Source organism: Amblyraja radiata, chromosome 19 (genome assembly GCF_010909765.2).
Source record: "Amblyraja radiata isolate CabotCenter1 chromosome 19, sAmbRad1.1.pri, whole genome shotgun sequence".
Taxonomy (NCBI): Eukaryota; Metazoa; Chordata; class Chondrichthyes; order Rajiformes; family Rajidae; genus Amblyraja; species Amblyraja radiata.
In genome coordinates, this window is record NC_045974.1 from 38,662,981 (window position 1) to 38,680,911 (window position 17,931).

Below are 17,931 nucleotides of genomic sequence, written 5' to 3' on the forward strand. Positions count from 1 at the left end.
TGCACCAGTAAGCCCCAATTGATTTGCACATCAATTGACCAGTAGAGACAAAATTGAATAAGTTGATTTTTTTTTCAAAAGGATAATTTCTGCTGACATATGACAAAAAAATGATGCTTTAGAAGGAGTTCTATTAACATTTACTCAGTTTTATTATTAGAACTCCAAAGGGCATTTTCTTAGTAACATTTAAAATTTCATTCTTCAGATGTTAAAATTTAATTTTATCGACAGGACAAGAAATAAAAGGATATGGCCAAGAGCAAGAAGATCCAGAATTGTAAGCTGAAATTTCAGCAATTAAACTATTTATAAAGAATCATTCAGTAGCCACATGTATCACAACAGTAAAATTACAAAACTATACATCTGGAGTATATATATTGGACTTCTCTGTACAAATGAAAACAGGTTTTCATAGACAAAATTCAATATATAACTGATGTAAACTTAATAAAGTGCATTGCCACATTATTTACTTTCATGTTGTAAGCGTAGCATGAAGCCTGCACACGGTATAGTTGCAGTAACATTATAAATGCTTTTGCAAGATTGCCGAGCCAGGACAAGATGATGACAACTGCCACAAATAGCAATACATCACATGCTTCCAGCATAAAAAGTCAGCAGACAAGATTACAAAACCCAAACTAGAAACAAGGTCTGATGTTAACTTGTTAGAGCCAGCAGCTGATCAAGTTGTAAATCTAGCAGTTAGTTTATACAGCAACTTTAGACTTGTACAACAACATTGTTTTACAATACAAATGTGGTTCAGCTGTTGCGCAGATCTGGAACTATTCTAAATGCAATGCCTAGAACGATAAAAAAAAGACAGTGCTGGAGTAACTCAGAGGGTGAGGCAGCATCTCTGGATTCACGATAATGTCTGTAACGACAAGTAATCTGTATCTCAGTGCCATGATTTATCTAAACAGACAATCTTATGAAGATGATATTAGGTTATTAGTTCCTTTAACCTTAATGCTTGTAACAATAGCTCACATATAATAGTGGATTTCACTTTGAGTCTAGAAAAAGGAGTAAATCAACTTTTTAAAGAACTCAGACTCCATGTTGATTAGCTCAAAGTCTAACTAAAACATCCTAGGCTAGACCTAGATGTTCAGAGTAACGTATATTTAGAACTTAAAAAAATATTAGGGGTCTGATGTAGTCTGTAAATAAAAATGTAGACAAAAGGATAATGATTCAAGCCTTAATGTATTTTAAACAATTTCTGAACGTCGCAGAAGTATATTCTATGTGAAATACTTGCATTTGTAGAGTGTCTTTCATGACAGCAAAACCATGAAGAGATAATGGACCATTTTTGGTGTTAAAACTGCAGTAATGTATGTGTTATCACACAATGCAATAAAGATGCACAAAATAGTTTGTTCATGAAAACAATTTTGCCATTCTGCAACTGTAATTCAATCTTGGTTCCAGACACTATTAAAAAAAACTCACACTTTACCAATCATCATGTTTTTACTGGTTAAACACAAATGTCATGTCTAATACAAGTGAGGAAAAAACATGTTTCCATAAACACATCATAATGTTTTTTACTCTGTTAAGTATCAAAGACATCCTGATAATTTTATTTTTATATTCTTTATAAGAAACGTGCTGCACCAAAACATTGAACACTAATGGCACAAACTGGCATTCACATGATAAAGAAATATTTGTTCATGTATCAGGACATTAACATTTGTTAGCTTTACAAGATTTTATTGCCCATATTGCGTTTTATTTCAGCCAGCTGAACTTTTAAGTTTCCCAGAAGTAATAATTAAACACAAAAGTAAAGCATCTTTAAACAAATATGAACTGTACATTTGGGATTTTTTTTGCTTCAGTTAGACTATTCAGAGAATATTGTTGAGATTGATAATTAATCATCCTGCATCTTAAAACAAACATTGAAAATCAAATTTTCATCAATAAGCTTTACATTCTCAGATATGAACAGATATGGGTACTGCAAAAAAAGTCACATATTGCAGTAATTGTTTGTTCCCATTCAATGTTATTATTAAAGTTTGTTTGTTTGTTTGTACAAAGCACCAGTCACATTAATTCCTCAGTCTTTCAGTTTCACTTGTGGCGGCTGCCACGCCTCTTCATTGCCGCAGTGCATTGTGGACAGTACCATTTTCCTTTTGGAGCTTCTGTTAGCCCGACACATCCGTAATGAAACCACTCAATGGGGCACTTTGAAAGAAAATTAAATGTTGTTAGGCAGATTGCAAAGCAGTTTCATTTTGCTTGTTCAACTGGTTTTTTTATTTATTTTTTTTCATGTATGTGCTGTTCTGCAATAATATGACAGTTGAATTCCCAAGGAACCTCACGTTATACCAATTGTGTTACTTAAAACAATTGTCAATGATGGGTGGGAAGAGTGAAGGGAGAAAGCAGTAAGGGCTAGAGGATTTCAGAATCGCAACAATGTTTTTTTTCCCATCCCGCAGGATGTTCAAAGGTATTTTTTAAATTGCTACAAATTAATTTAGGTTAATCTATCTATATATTGCTAAAATTCTTATCTTGTTTGTTTGTACACTGCAAGGGCCAGGAAGCGAGCGGGCAAGATCATCTCTGACCCCTCTCACCCTGGCCACAAACTCTTTGAATCACTTCCCTCTGGAAGGCGACTCCGGACTGTCAAAGCTGCCACAGCCAGACAGTTTTTATCCACGAGTAGTTGCTCTACTCAACAGCCAAAAATCTGTAGCCTCCCTTTGATCTGGTATTTTGTTGGTTCACATGCTTGATCAATGGTGTTTTATCATTAATGTTTTATTATTATTAATGTTTAGTGTTTTCTGAATTATTCATAACTGTCACTGTATGTCATGTTGTTACTTGTGGGTGGAGCACCAAGGCAAATTCCTTGTATGTGAATACCGGGCCAATAAACTTATTTACTTACTATGTCTGTCTGTGTGCGTGTCTGTGATGTCCTGAAATTACCCCAAAACGGTATACCATAGCGCTACAAATTGGACCACCTTACTCGTCATTGTCCTGCGGTGTACTGTATCAAGTTTTGTTCAGATTGAAGGTATACTTTACAAGTTATTCACATTTTAAACTTTTAAAAAATTAACTTTTCACTGTAAATAATCCAATTCCACTTGCTGCCCCTGCCCGTTACAAATGACAGGACACTGGGAGTCCTGTCATTTGTAACATTGTAACGGCATGGGGCAGCAAGTGGAATTGGATTTTTTTAAATGAAAAGTCAATGTTTTAAAGTTTAAAAAGAGGGAGAGTGAAGAGGAGGGAGAGGGAGTGCTGGGGGATGAGGAGAAATGAGCCGCGCCTGCGCAATTGGGGGCTATGGGTGAGTGGTGGAATATTGCGTTGGTGGAACGGGTAGCGTTGCGGGAACGGATGAGTGGTGGAATATTGCGTCGGGACCCAACGGGTCTCACTTGGTCTAGTTTGTTAAAAATACTAAAGGCCATTTGTTACATTATTTAATTATATCATTGCACAAATGACTTTAATGGAAGTGACTGCTTGTCAATTTCGGTGATATCTGCCGTGAAACTGACTGTACTTCAAGAAACAATTATGTCTGATTATTGTAGGGAGATTACATGGAAACTGTATTTTTTCAATTGACTGTTTTTACTTCCAAGACAGTTTTTTCCCCCCGGCTTGACAATTTCCAAAGTAACTTTTAAGGTTTTTCTCTAGTTCCCAATGAAAATCATATAACCAATTCTGCCTGTGTAAAACAAATTGTATCCCTCAATTTGTCAATTGCATTACATCCAATTTACTTTATAGAAACATGCCTCACAGCATCTGTAAACATCTGAATATGCATCTTATATTTACCCCAGGGAATTATCCCTTTTTTTTTGCTTCATTTATTACATTATTTATTCACAGAACATCTTGAATAAAGATTGATAATTATACCAAGCAATATAATTTGTATCTGGCTGTAATGGCCCAAAAATTAGATTACGGAAATTACTTACATCTTGATTATCACATCCTACCATTTCTCCATAGGATACCTGAAAAAAGAGGGGGTAAAAATATATATTGATGCTCAGTGAATTATTGGTGTACTAAATTAACTAAAGGATTCAATTTAAGAATCACTGTGCCTTTTTGCGGGCGCCACCAATTTGTCTTTCAGATTTGTTACATTAACGCCAACCTTAATTGCCAGGTTAAAATTAATCCTTTAACTTTTTATGCTGCAATTTTGGCACCAAAACCATTTTTGTTCATGATTAAAATATTGTGACAATATTTTATGCCTCAGCAAGAAGTACATTATGAGTTGGATAATTTAACACAATCACCATTCCCTCAATGCAAGCTGAATGAAGGAGCCAGCTGTTGATGTCAGGAGTCAAGGTGGTGCACACACCCCAGTCAGCATTAATGCTTGAGAGCTTTATGTTGCTAGGCATTGGCCTGGACCAACCATGTTGAAGTTATTGCCAAGAATGCATATTAATGCCTCTACTTCCTCAGAAGACGAAGTTGTCTCCAGCAACTCCAACATTTTACAGATGCACCATAGAAACATTAAGGAGATGCATCACAACTTGGTTTGGCAGCAGCTCTGCCTGCAACTGCAAGATATTCCAGAGACTTGTGGATATACAGTGGCTTGCAAAAGTTTTCATACCCTCTTGAACTTTTCCACATTTTGTCACGTTACAACTACAAACGTAAATGTATTTTATTGGGATTTTATGTGATAGACCAACACAAAGTGGTGCATAATTGTGAAGTGGAAGGAAAATGATACATGGTTTTCAAATTTTTTTACAAATAAGAAACTGAAAAGTGTGGCGTGCAAAAGTATTCAGCCCCCCTGAGTCAATACTTTGTAGAACCACCTTTCGCTGCAATTACAGCTGCAAGTCTTTTGGGGTATGTCTCTACCAGCTTTGCACATCTAGAGACTGAAATTTTTGCACATCTAGAGACTGACATTTTTGCCCATTCTTCTTTGCAAAATAGCTCAAGGTCAGTCAGATTGGATGGAGAGCGTCTGTGAACAGCAATTTTCAAGTCTTGCCAGAGATTCTAAATTGGATTTAGGTCTGGACTTTGACTGGGCCATTCTAACACATGAATATGCTTTGATCTAAACCATTCCATTGTAGTTCTGGCTGTATGTTTAGGGTCGTTGTCCTGCTGGAAGGAGAACCTCCGCACCAGTCTCAAGTCTTTTGCAGGTTTTCTTCCAAGATTGCCCTGTATTTGGCTCCATCCATCTTCCCATCAACTCTGACCAGCTTCCCTGTCCCTGCTGAAGAAAAGCATCCCCACAGCATGATGCTGCCACCACCATGTTTCACAGTGGGGATGGTGTGTTCAGGGTGATGTGCAGTGTTAGTTTTCCGCCACACATAGCGTTTTGCATTTAGGCTAAAAACTTCAATTTTGGTCTCATCTGACCAGAGCACCTTCCTCCATATGTTTGCTGTGTCCCCCACATGGCTTGTGGCAAACTGCAAACGGGACTTCTTATGGCTTTTTTTCAACAATGGCTTTCTTCTTGCCACTCTTCCATAAAGGCCCGATTTGTGGAGTGCACGACTAATAGTTGTCCTGTGGACAGATTCTCCCACCTGAGCTGTGAATCTCTGCAGCTCCTCCAGTTACCATGGGCCTCTTGGCTGCTTCTCTGATCAATGCTCTCCTTGCCCGGCCTGTCAGTTTAGGTGGACGGCCATGTCTTGGTAGGTTTGCAGTTGTGCCATACACTTTCCATTTTCGGATGATGGATTGAACAGTGCTCCGTGAGATGTTCAAAGCTTGGGATATTTTTTTATAACCTAACCCTGCTTTAAACCTCTCCACAACTTTATACCTGACCTGTCTGGTGTGTTCCTTGGGCTTCATGATGCTGTTTGTTCACTAATGTTCTCTAACAAACCTCTGAGGCCTTCACAGAACAGCTGTATTTATACTGAGATTAGATTACACACAAGTGGACTCTATTTACTAATTAGGTGACTTCTGAAGGCAATTGGTTGCACTGGATTTTATTTAGGGGTATCAGAGTAAAGGGGGCTGAATACTTTTGCACGCCACACTTTTCAGTTTTTTATTTGTAAAAAAATTTGAAAACCATGTATCATTTTCCTTCCACTTCACAATTATGCGCCACTTTGTGTTGGTCTATCACATAAAATCCCAATAAAATACATTTACGTTTGTGGTTGTAATGTGACAAAATGTGGAAAAGTTCAAGGGGTATGAATACTTTTGCAAGCCACTGTAGCCCGGTTCATCACACAAAACAACCTCTCCCCACAGACTCCATCTACACTTCATATTGCTTCGGGAAACCAGCTAATATAATGAAGAACCATTTACATCCCTGTCATTCACCCTTCTCTCCTCTCTCATCAGGGAGACGATATAAAACCTTGAAAAGCACAAAGCACAGCATATTCCCCACTGTCATCAGACTACTGAACGGTCCTCTCATAAGTTAAACCTAGAGTCCTGATCTCCCAACCTACCTTATTTCAGCCTTTGAACTTTATCTGCACTTTCTCTGTAGCTGTAGTGCTAAAATTCTGTGAATCTATATTGGTGAATCTGTCAAATCCATTGCCACAGACGTCAGTGGAGGCCAAGACAATTGATATTTTTAAGGAGGAGATTGATTGATTCTTGATTAGTACGGTTGTCAAGAGGTTATAGGGAGAAGGTAGAAGAATGGGGTTGAGAGGCAAAAAGAGTTCAGCCATGACTGAATGGCAGAGTAGACTTGATGGGTCAAATGGCCTAATTCTGCATCTAACTTATGAACTTTTGATTTGTACTCCGGGATTTTTCTCTTTGCACTACCAGTTGTTCTTGAGTATGGGTTGATTGTACTCAGGTACAGTTTGATTTGACTGGAAGGCATGCAACATTTTTCACTGTATTTTGGTACGTGTTAATTATAAACTAATACCAATTCAGCTAATATGGTGTCCATCTCTTCTTTACAAATGTATTTGAATATTTAAAAGTGTGTTCAGTCATTGGTTCTTTGAAGCTTGCATCATACTGTATGTTGACCCCACTTAGTGCTTGGAAGTGGCAGTTAGAATTAGGTTCATTAATGTATAGCAGCATTAGTTGAGATTTATTCAACAAAACTAAAAGAACTTACAGTAATTAAACATGCTTCTTGTAATTGATGTTAGATATAACCAAGAAATCTTTCATCGCTAATTTTTTTTAACATACTACTTATCACTTACATTAAATGGAAACTCAACCAACATTTTTTCACTCTCAGTACAGGCTACAAAATATTCTATTTCTGTTACACATTTCTGCAGATAAAGTTAATTCGAATTTTTTGGAACTACCATAAAAATTTAAAGTACAATTTCTAGAAAAGAAAACCCTAGTATAATTGCGACTTTCATCTTTGAAAATATAAAAGTAACAGAACATAAGGTGTGTTTATTTTGAATGCCGCTATTATCTGCTTCTCCAAGCTTACCTGATTGCATATACAATACCGAGGCTCATTGGGATCATATGTCCAATCGACTTGGTTATTGGAATCAGACTCTGGTAAAACTGGGGTCTGCTGAGGGATTTCTTGTGCTACTACTGATGATGAAGATGATGATGATGATGAAGATGATGATGACGACTGGTGATTTGAAGACTTGTTGCTGCTTCTGAGAGAAAAAGGATATAAAGATTATAAATGGGCAATCTAACTAAAGATTTTTATATTTTACCAATCTATAACAATATAAAATACAAATTAGAATATTTCAGTAAAACTGGGAACATAGCAGCATGAAAGAACAAAATCAAAGCTGATACTTTATATTTAGAATTCCTAATGACATAGGAAACCATTTTCGCTCATTGAGTCTATGGCAACTGAGAGAAATCCCATTCCTTAACTACATTTTTATGGAACTTATTCTTCCAACATCCCCATCAATGTTCCCCAGATTATAATGCTCACTACATACTAATGACAATTCACAGTGGCCAATTAATCCACCTGGTCACAGGGAAAAAGTGCAAACACCACGCAGACAAAAATAGTCAGGGTGAGCCAGTCACTGAACCAGTGTGGCAGGAGCTCTACCAGCCACACTATTATTTACTGGTGCATGAAGGGGCACTGAAGCATAGATTCCTCTTTGGCGGAGCACAATTTTGATCATGCGTGTCATGCACATACAGACATGTCTCAATTTACAATGGGAAACAACATAGGATTATACATCTTCCAAGTGGGCAGGAATACAAAATTGTGGATTTAATCAGATCAGCCATGATCTCATTGAATGATGCAGCAGGTTACGGTCCACTCCTGCTCCTAATTCATATCTTCATACATAAGTGGAGGCACAGGTTGAGGAGACAGCAGATGAGGTGGAGGGCTGAGTGGACAATAGCGTTTGGATGATTCTAGTACTGGTGAAATTTTCTTCAGATCCTTGGGATCGAGGATAACCTGCTTCCACTCCAGTTTTGAATTCTGAAGTGGCTTATGATGTCAATGAGGGAATAACACTCTCTTCCATAGATGTGATTGGAAGATTATTTAGATGTGATTGGAGGATTGTTTGTGAGGTGGTGAGCTCCTTCCAGCACTTCTGCAGAGCTTCCACATGCTCTTGAGGCATGTCCTCGATGTTTTCAATCCAAAATGCTTCTTCTCATCTTTGAGGTATCATGGGCCAGAGGTTCCCACGTGTCAGTGGGATTGTTGTGTTTCTTCAGTGAAGGCTTGACTACATCATTGAATCTTTTCACCTATCCATTTGGTAATCAAAGGTTTCAACGGTCTTTTATTGTCACGTGTACCAATTAAGGTACAGTGATATGCGAATTACCATAGTTATACCAAAAAAAGCAACAAGACACACAACTACCATAAACATCCATCACAGCGGATTCCCCACATTCCTCACTGTGATGGAAGGCAATAAAGTCCAATCTTCTTCCCTCATTCTTCACCCGCGGCCGGGGCAGTCGAACCATCTGTTGGGGCGATCGAAGCTCCCGCAACCGGCGGTCGAAGCCCCTGCGTCGGGGTGATTGAAGCCCCTGCTCCTGCGGCTTGGAGTTCCCGAAGTCGGTCTCTGACCCATCACTACCCATTACTGTGCTTGGACTAGACTGTCTGCTTCAGGACCATGATGTCAGGCACCCAAATTATATAGTCTACCCAAAGAAGTTAATTGTGTGTAGCTGGTGTTTCATTGCTGAAAATATTGCTTGGTGGAAAAATTGACATTTGTTCACTTATTATTCGAGTAAATTTGGATGATTTTGCAGGCAGAATTGATCATATTTTTCTTGTGCCTTCAGATGCTTGCTCTGGGTAGTCTATGACTCAGAAGCATGTGATTGAGATCACTGCTACCTAATAGACCACAGGTTTTGCGCCAGGTCTGAGGTCTTGTGCCTTGAAGACCCTTTTCCTCAATCAACCTTGTGTTGTGCCGGTGCTTTAAAGGCAGTGGTCAATTTTGTTAATGGTGTTTGCTTTTGTTGAGAGGTGGCTCTTGATATATGAGAAGTGGGCAAGCTGTGAACCATTTTATGTTGGAGGCAGAAAGTGGTAGAGGACCTGTTTATGGATCCTGCATGTAATGCTTATACTCTTGTATGCTTTGGTGAACAAGTCCACAAATTCTTGGAGCCCAAACTCCAAATGTGCACAAGTATCGTCTGTATGCTGCATGAGTACTGGGTGACCTTGGTTCCAGAGTGTAGCTGCTACATATAGAAGTTTCCCATTTGTTCTTAAAATTAACTCCATACCTGTGAAGAGGTGACCGAGAAGACTAGCGAGGCCAGTGTAGTAGACATTGCCTATATGGACTTTAGAAAGATTGTTCTGGAAGGTCATAGTAGATGGGATCCAGTTAGATCTAGCCAAATGGCTACAAAATTAGCTTGAATGCAAGAGACAGAGGATGGTGGTTGAAGGTAGCATGCCACAAAGATCGGTGGTGGGTCGATCGGCGTTTGTTATCTTCATTAACGATTGAATGAGAATGTAGGTGGCATTATTAGTATGCTTGCAGATTACATGAAATTTTGTGGTATAGTGGCAAGAGAAGAACATTATAGGGAGAGGTTGGGCATGCTAGAGCTTGTTTCCTTAAGCGCAGGATGTTGAGGGGTCATCTTATAGAGGTGTATAAAATCATGAGGGGAATAGACAGGATGAATGCACGGTGCCTTTTACGCAGGGTAGGGGTATCAAAAACAAGAGGACATATTTAAGGCAAGAGGAACAAGATTTAATATGAACCAGAAGGCAAACTTTTCATTCAGAAGATGATGGGTATATGGAACGAGCTGCCATAGGTTGTAATCAGATAGACAAACTAAAAAGGTAGGATTTACAGAGTAAAAGAACGGGTGTTGGGGAATGTTGTAGAACAGAAAGATCTAGGGGAGCAAGTACATAGATCCATGAAAGTGGCAGCAAGGTTAAACAGGGTGGTGAAGAAAGATTCTGGCACACTTGCCTTCATCAGTCACGGTATTGAGTACAGGAGCTGGGGCGTAACGTTACAGCCGTACAGGACGTTGATAAGGCTACATTTGGAGTAATGAGTGCAGTCTGGTTGCACTGCTATAGGAAAGATGCCATTAAACTGGAAAGGGTGCAAAATAAACTTCCAAGGGTGTTACCGCATCTGGAGGGTTTGAGTTATAATAATAATAATGTCTTTTATTTATACAGCACATTTTTAGTCAACTTGCATTGACCCCAAAGTGCTTCACACAATTACTTCCATACAATGGTGGGAAGACTAGGACTTTTTCTGGAGTGTAGGGGCCTATGGGATGACTTTATAGAGGTATATAAAATCATGAGAGGCATAGATAAGATGACTAGCCACAGTCTTTCTCCCAGGAAAGGGGCATCTAAAGCTGAATGGTATAGATTTAAGGGAAGAGGGGAAGCATATAAAAGGAAACCTTATCACACAGCAGAACGAGGTGCCAGAAAAAGTGTCAAAGAAAGTGACATAAAATGACACTTGGACAGAAACATGGAAAGGAAACGGTTGCAGGGATGTTAACCAAGCGAAGACAAGTGTTACCAGCTTGGTTAGGCAACTTGTGTGGTGAAGATGAAGCTTACTGTGCCTCTAGATGGATGCGGATGTGGGGAGATCTTCTTTGGCCACTGTGAGGAGGACCCAGGTAATGATTTTCCTAATGGAAGGCAGCCATAAACAATAACATTGATTATGGCATTTCTGAGGTCCCTCGACATATCCTCTTCTTCTGATATAAACAATGAGATTGCAAAGTTTTGTGAAGCTCTTCACTGCTGTGTTTTAGAATTTCAGCAGGGATACTGTCTGTCCAGATGTCTTGTTATTTTAGAATTGATATATGACCTTCTTGACTTCTTGTTAGAATTGACAGGACTAGCCCAAAAATGTTGCTGCAGGATGGACTCAAGGGTGCTCACGTAAGGACAAAGTTGCAATTGAAAGATCTTTGGGGGTATTCCTTCCAGTAGACATTGACCTCTTCTCTGTTCTTGTTTCAGTGGCGTGGAGCTTTGGGTGTTTGGGCCATAGGTGGTTTTTACAGCACTGTAGAATTCATGCACCTTATGTCTTTTGGTGGATCGCTGAGCCTCCAGCAGTCTCTCCATCCACCATTCGTTCTCTGGGTCATCGGTTTTCTGCTGGGCCTCTGCATAGCTTTTCCTTTCTCCTAGAGCAAAGGTGGAACTTCCAATCTGGAACACGTTATGTTTGCACCTGATTAGTTACTCAATCATCTTGTCATTCTCATCAAACCATTCTTAGTTCTTCTTGATGGACAAAGCAAGAGTCTCAATCGTGGCAAGTATCGCGGCAGATTTCAGAGAAGCCAATAAACTGTGGATATTTTGCGACAGTGTTAGTCCGAGACTTGACACTCGTCCTGTGTTATTCACAAGAGGTTCAACATTGATCTTGTTGAGGCAACATCTCCGCTAATGCATACACTTTGGGGTCATGTAGAAAAAGATAGCAGAGGAATTAAGTTGTGGTCAATCAAGCAGTCAAAAATGCCTGCAATGATGCCTTGATGCCAACATATTTGGGTTCCATCATCTGGACAATAATATAATCCAACCCGAACACTTAGATTGGAAGTATTTCCACGAAGTGTTGTTCTTGTCCTTCTGATGAAAGAGGTTATTTATTATGACAGGGCCATGTTCCAAGCATTTCATTAATGGAAGGACACAGCAGCATTTAGTCTTCATGCTCTTGTCTTATTGATTGTAGCTTACCATTGGGTTGAATGCTTCCCATTCTGGTGTTAAAGTCACTCAAGAAGATCAGTTTCTCTCCATTTGGCGACCAGAATTTCTTTCAAGATTGGAATAGAGATCCTCCTTGGACACTTTTTCAGTTTTAAGGTTGGGTGTGTATGCATTATTGACTGCAGCGTGTTGGTTCTTTATTAAAATTAGCTGAAGGATCATAAGATATTTACTATTTCTGTGGAAGTTGTTGTTGAGATGCTGGGCTGGTTTATTCTTGAGAATTCTGACACCTAGCTCCTGCCATTGCCTGGTTCAGTTTCCCCAATTTAAATGGTCTCAGGCCTCGCTTCACACTTCTTGAATGGTGTTCATTTTCTACAAATTATTTTTTTCACAGTTTATAACAACAACTTTTTGGTGTATAAGCCAGTTTGGTCTTTTGTCCTTCACCCACCAAAACAAGTAACAACATATCAAAAACAAACAACTTCAAGATGACAATCAACTACAAAACAGGTACAAAACCTAAATATAAGTTGACACTTCCATATATTCACTTCACATTAAAAAAAGAACCCAAAAAAAAGCAGAAAACCAAAATCACATTTTACCAGTTTCAACAAGGAATTTTGGTGGCTTTTTGTCATAAGAAAGTTTTCTTTGCCATAATAAAAACTGAATTTTCTTTATATACAAAGCATATCATACACGAATAGTTTGTTTCTTACTTTATGAACAAACTGCAAATTTATAAAAATAACAGGATCTTGATTTTTTTTTAAATCAATTATAAATCTTATTCAATCCCAAATGTTTTACAAATGAAGATGCCAATGAAAGGACTTTGACTTGAGATAATATCTGTGAGAGTTTTTTTCACAGATGCTACCTGAACTGCTGAATGCTTCCAGAATTTTTTTTCTTGTTTCAGATTTGAAGCATCTGCAGTTTTATTGATTTTTAAAACATCTTCCATCCTCTACATATTTTAAGTTGGTATTAACTACTTAAATTAAGCTTTAGAGCAAACCAGACAAATTCCTGGTTGTAATTTTTAAATGATTTGATGACTTCTTTAAGACAGAAAAGTTATGATTCAGGTTGAAATTATTATCTTGTCACTAACTGTTTCTAACACAGTTTTTAAGGGGCAAACAAAACTTGAATTTAGATTCTGGATCACATACGACAACAAAGCAACATGAATTTTGACCCAATGGAGAACTTTACCCCAATGGAGAACTTTATCCCAGCTTGTATTAACAAGTCACCAGATATGTATTGGACACATACTTGAAATTGAAAAGCCATTGATCAAATGAGCAATTATTTCAGGATACATTTGACCACCATGAGATTTATATTACAATACAACACAATACAATTTATTGTCATTTGAGCCTCAGTGAGGCTCAAACGAAATTCTGTTTCCACAGCCATACAAACAAACATGCAATTGATACAAGTTCATTATTAACAATATGTAATATATTCTGAACTTTGATAAATAAAACCACGTTAACCAAATAAGTAACAAAAATAAATGAATCAATCAATAATGAAAACACTTACTTATTTTTTCGACCACTTCGTGAATCTGTGGCTGATGTAGGTAATGTCTGTGTAAGTGTCGAGGCAAGTGTCGATGGATAACCTGTTGATTCTCTTGAAATGGAGAATTCTCGTGCCAGCTGAAAATCATTGTTTTTGAATGCTTCATAAGTGGCCTTTATAGTAGATGTTCTTCTGCCCTCCTTCATCTTATATATAAAGGCAAAATACAAATGTAACACAGCTGCATCATTAATTTTATTTATTTCTAACAACTGTTTCAAACAACTTCCTTTACAAATTTTGTTATTGCTTACAGTATTGCCAAATATATAGAAACACATGTCTGATGTAAGAAGACGTGTGGAATAATTAGAGAGATATTTGAGAAAAAATTGTTTGAAAGAAACAACATATGCTACCACGCAAGTTGTTCTATCGCATCAAAAAATCTATGAAAAGCATTTGTTACCTGCGCAGTGGCTTGAACAGCCTGGGCTGCTGCCATTGTAATAGCTACAGCTCCTGGTCCCGCTCCTGGAGATAATGAGGTTAGATTATACGAGCTGAGGGGCTGTGATGAATTAGCATTGTAGGCACTGTTAGATGTTGATGTTAAGTTGTTATTACGGCACCCTGAAAAGAATTTAAAAAAACACTAGATAAAAAAGGAATACATTTTATCAATGGCTATAAAGTAACAACATATCATGTATCACAGACTCTCAAAACATAGTTTCACTTTGTTATTATTTTAACAGTCCTTACAGAATGGTCTTACCATGGGCACTTTCTAGTTCTTAGTAGAACATGAAATGGAGAATTTTGGTTCAAATGTTATTAACATGAGAAAGATTACCCATCTTGAGAAATTCCGTTCCACTCAGCAACATTAAACATGCTTGTAAAAAGCTCTGCATTCTACTTCACACCAGAAATTCCGTCAGATCCAGGGTGGAACGCGCAGGTTTATGGCTCTTTTAACTTGCTGATCAGCAATGCACTTTTTGGATAGATAATAATCTACTGGTTTTAGTGAAACTAAACTTTAATGAAACAAATTATTGTTATTTTCTTTCAGTTAGAATGTTTAATAGAAAAATATTAAAATTTGCGTAAAGTTGCAAGTTATTATGAAATATCAAGAGTCATGCCATAACTTTATGAAAATTTGAATAAATGATCAAAATGTAAATGGAAAATAATTAGTCGCTAAGGTAATGACGACTGCTAAAGACATGCATCATGATTATGTAATTACATTTCAATTATTTCCCACACTGCAAGTAGGAAATTAGGAAAACATTACTAACAACGAATGTGAATATGGAATTTGTTGCAACATGTGGTAGTAGGGACATGGTATACAGATGCAATGAAAGGGAAGTTAGATAAGAATATGAATGAGGAAATAATGGAACAGTTTGGTGACTGGGTCTGATAAAGAGGTGAGAAGAAAAATTGAACATCATCGATTTTCAGTTGGGCCAAACAACCTGTCTCATGTGTTTGCAGACATGTTATTGTACATTAATTAAAATGCAGAAATAAATTAAGGTCTCTATTTTAACACTGAAGACTGAATACAATAGATTTCTTTAAATTCTTAAATGCAGAGATATATTTATGCCATTTGCATTATTCACAAATTTGAAATTTCAGTCCAAAGACTAGAGAATGAATCATTTCACTTTTAATCTGTCTATACTATTACTAAAACTTCATCTTGACCACTTTACGTTGTCTGCGTTGTAATTAAATTTGCGCAAAAATGATCCCCATAGCGCTACGATTTTTCGCCACCTTACTCACCATTTTCCTCTGCTGCAAGTCAAATAGGTTTTGTTCCGATCGGTGAAATATTGGAAAAGTTATTGGTCTGTTATTCACCAGGACGGCAACGCCCCTTCCGGCACCCATTATCAATCACCGGCCTGAGAATAAGCCTGAAGGAACGTAGTGAGCAGAGTGCGAGCGGGGTCTGTGCTCTGTTCTGCGAGCGGAGGCTGTGCTCTGTTCTGCAAGCGGGGGCCCACACCACCCCCTCCCACATACACCCCTCCCCTACCCCACAACCCCTCTCCCTCCCCACATCCCCCTCCTACAACCCCCCTCCCCCACCCTCCACTCACCCACCCCTCCCCCCACCACACATGCCCCCTACCCCCACAACCCTCCTACCCCCACCATCCCCCCCGCACCCCATCCCCACCATCCCCCCCCCTATCCCCACCACGAATATCTGAAGGGGCTGTTCCTCAAGTTCTGGTTGCATTTTAGTCCCACGATCCTGGTGTTTGGACACAAGGCAGGGAGTGCGGAGGGCCGATCGGGGGGGGGGGGGGGGGGGGGAGGGGGAATCTCCCTGTCAGTCTGCTGCTGGGCCTGGACAAGATCCCCCCGCCCCCCCCCCCATACCACCCCTCCTGCCCCCCTCGGCCCACCCCCAATCCCTCGCTGCTGCCCCCCCCCCCGACAATTGATTGCCACCATAAATTCCATAATTTTCCTTGTGAGGGGTGAGTGCCGACGCCGCACCCCCTCCCCCCCTTATTAGGGGATGGGGCCCGACGGGTCCCACTTGGTCCAGTATCCATTAAAATATTAACTTGGCACATTTATTGCTTAATGAATTAACAAATTATTAGATCTACATTTTTGTAATTATTTTGCTAATTGGTCAGGAATGTTGAGATAATGTGAGCTAAACTCCCTACTAAACAATTGTTACTATCAATACTTGCAGGATTTAAAGATGATTCTGCTACAATTGTTACATTCCAACAAGTAATAGTTCTTTGACAAAATAGTCTAGTTTTTAGAACAAACATGAGCGATTAAAGAAGGGGTTCGGCCCGAAACGTAGCCTATTTCCTTCGCTTCATAGATGCTGCTGAGTTTCTCCAGCATTTTTGTGTACCTGAGCGATTAAAAACTTTATATGCATTCTAGGCTCCAGCCACTAGGTGGTGGTGTGGAGCAGATCTTTTGTTTGTGCAGGATTATCATGTCATTTAGCCGATCAAGCACAAGGAAACTTCCAGCTATATTAATGTTCACTACATTTTTATATTTTGATTAGTGACTATTTCATCTTCATCTGGAACTTCTTGAACCAATTCCATCACAGTAAAAACTAACATTTTCCCCACACTTCACCAACCCCTCTGGGAACCGGGGTGACGTACTTGTCCCAGTTTGCATAAATGATGCTTAAGTGGTGAAAGTCCAGAGCTTCAAGTTCCCAGCCATAAATTTCACTAACAATTTGTCATGCTCTAACCAAATTGACGCTACACCCAAGAAAACGGTCGGATGCCTCTACTTCTTCAGAAGACCAAGGAATTTGACAAAACCTCCAATGCCTTACACCTGTATCGTGGGACTAAAATGCAACCAGAACTTCCAAAACTTCCAATTTATGTACATGCACCATGGAAACATCCTAATTGAATGCATCACAACTTGACAACTGCTCAAAAAAATGCAAATAATTATGGTTGCATACCAGTCCATCATGCAAACCAATCTCACCTCCATCAATACTTGACTGACTTGGGAAAGCAGCCAACAAAATCCCTTCTTCCGTCAAGCTTTCGAAACAAAAGCTTGAAAGCATGTACCACCAGCTTAAGGAACAGCTTCTTCTTTACTGATATAAGACTCTTGAATGGGCCTCTCATAAGCTAAGGATGCTGATCTCCAAAACTACCTTATTGCAGACCTTGCACTATTTTATCTGCACTCAATTGCTGTAACACTGTATTCTGCACTGTTTATTTTCTCTTTGCACTACCTGTTGTCCTGTATATAGTTTAACTACCTCTTGTGCGAGTGTCAACTCTTTCACAAGTTATTTAATTCATCATATTTCTCTGCTATTCTCACCAGATTTCCTAGTCCATAATTCCAAACATTACCTTTCATCTAGTCGATGTTAGGGGAGTCCAGAACCAGGGGTTTAACAATAAGTGGTAGGCCATTTAGGACTGAGATGAGGAAAAACTTTTTCACCCAGTTGTGAATCTGTGGAATTCTCTGCCACAGAAGGCAGTGGAGGCCAATTCACTGGATGTTTTCAAGAGAGTTAGATATAGCTCTTAGGGCTA

At 38.9% G+C, this 17,931-nt stretch overlaps 1 protein-coding gene across 2 annotated transcripts in view; it reads right to left on the reverse strand.

Annotated features, from left to right (window-relative positions):
- Window positions 1-207: 207 nt before the first annotated feature.
- Window positions 208-17,931, reverse strand: part of ing3 (inhibitor of growth family member 3) — a 31,664-nt gene continuing 13,940 nt past the window's right edge. For both annotated transcript variants that reach the window (XM_033038292.1, XM_033038293.1), the window contains exons 8-12: window positions 14,295-14,458; window positions 13,844-14,031; window positions 7,505-7,688; window positions 4,008-4,046; window positions 208-2,223 (exon numbers count right to left, since the gene is read on the reverse strand). In XM_033038292.1, the coding sequence (XP_032894183.1) occupies window positions 2,107-2,223; window positions 4,008-4,046; window positions 7,505-7,688; window positions 13,844-14,031; window positions 14,295-14,458 (692 nt within the window). In that variant the 3' untranslated portion in view covers window positions 208-2,106. The remainder of the gene's footprint in view (window positions 2,224-4,007; window positions 4,047-7,504; window positions 7,689-13,843; window positions 14,032-14,294; window positions 14,459-17,931) is intronic.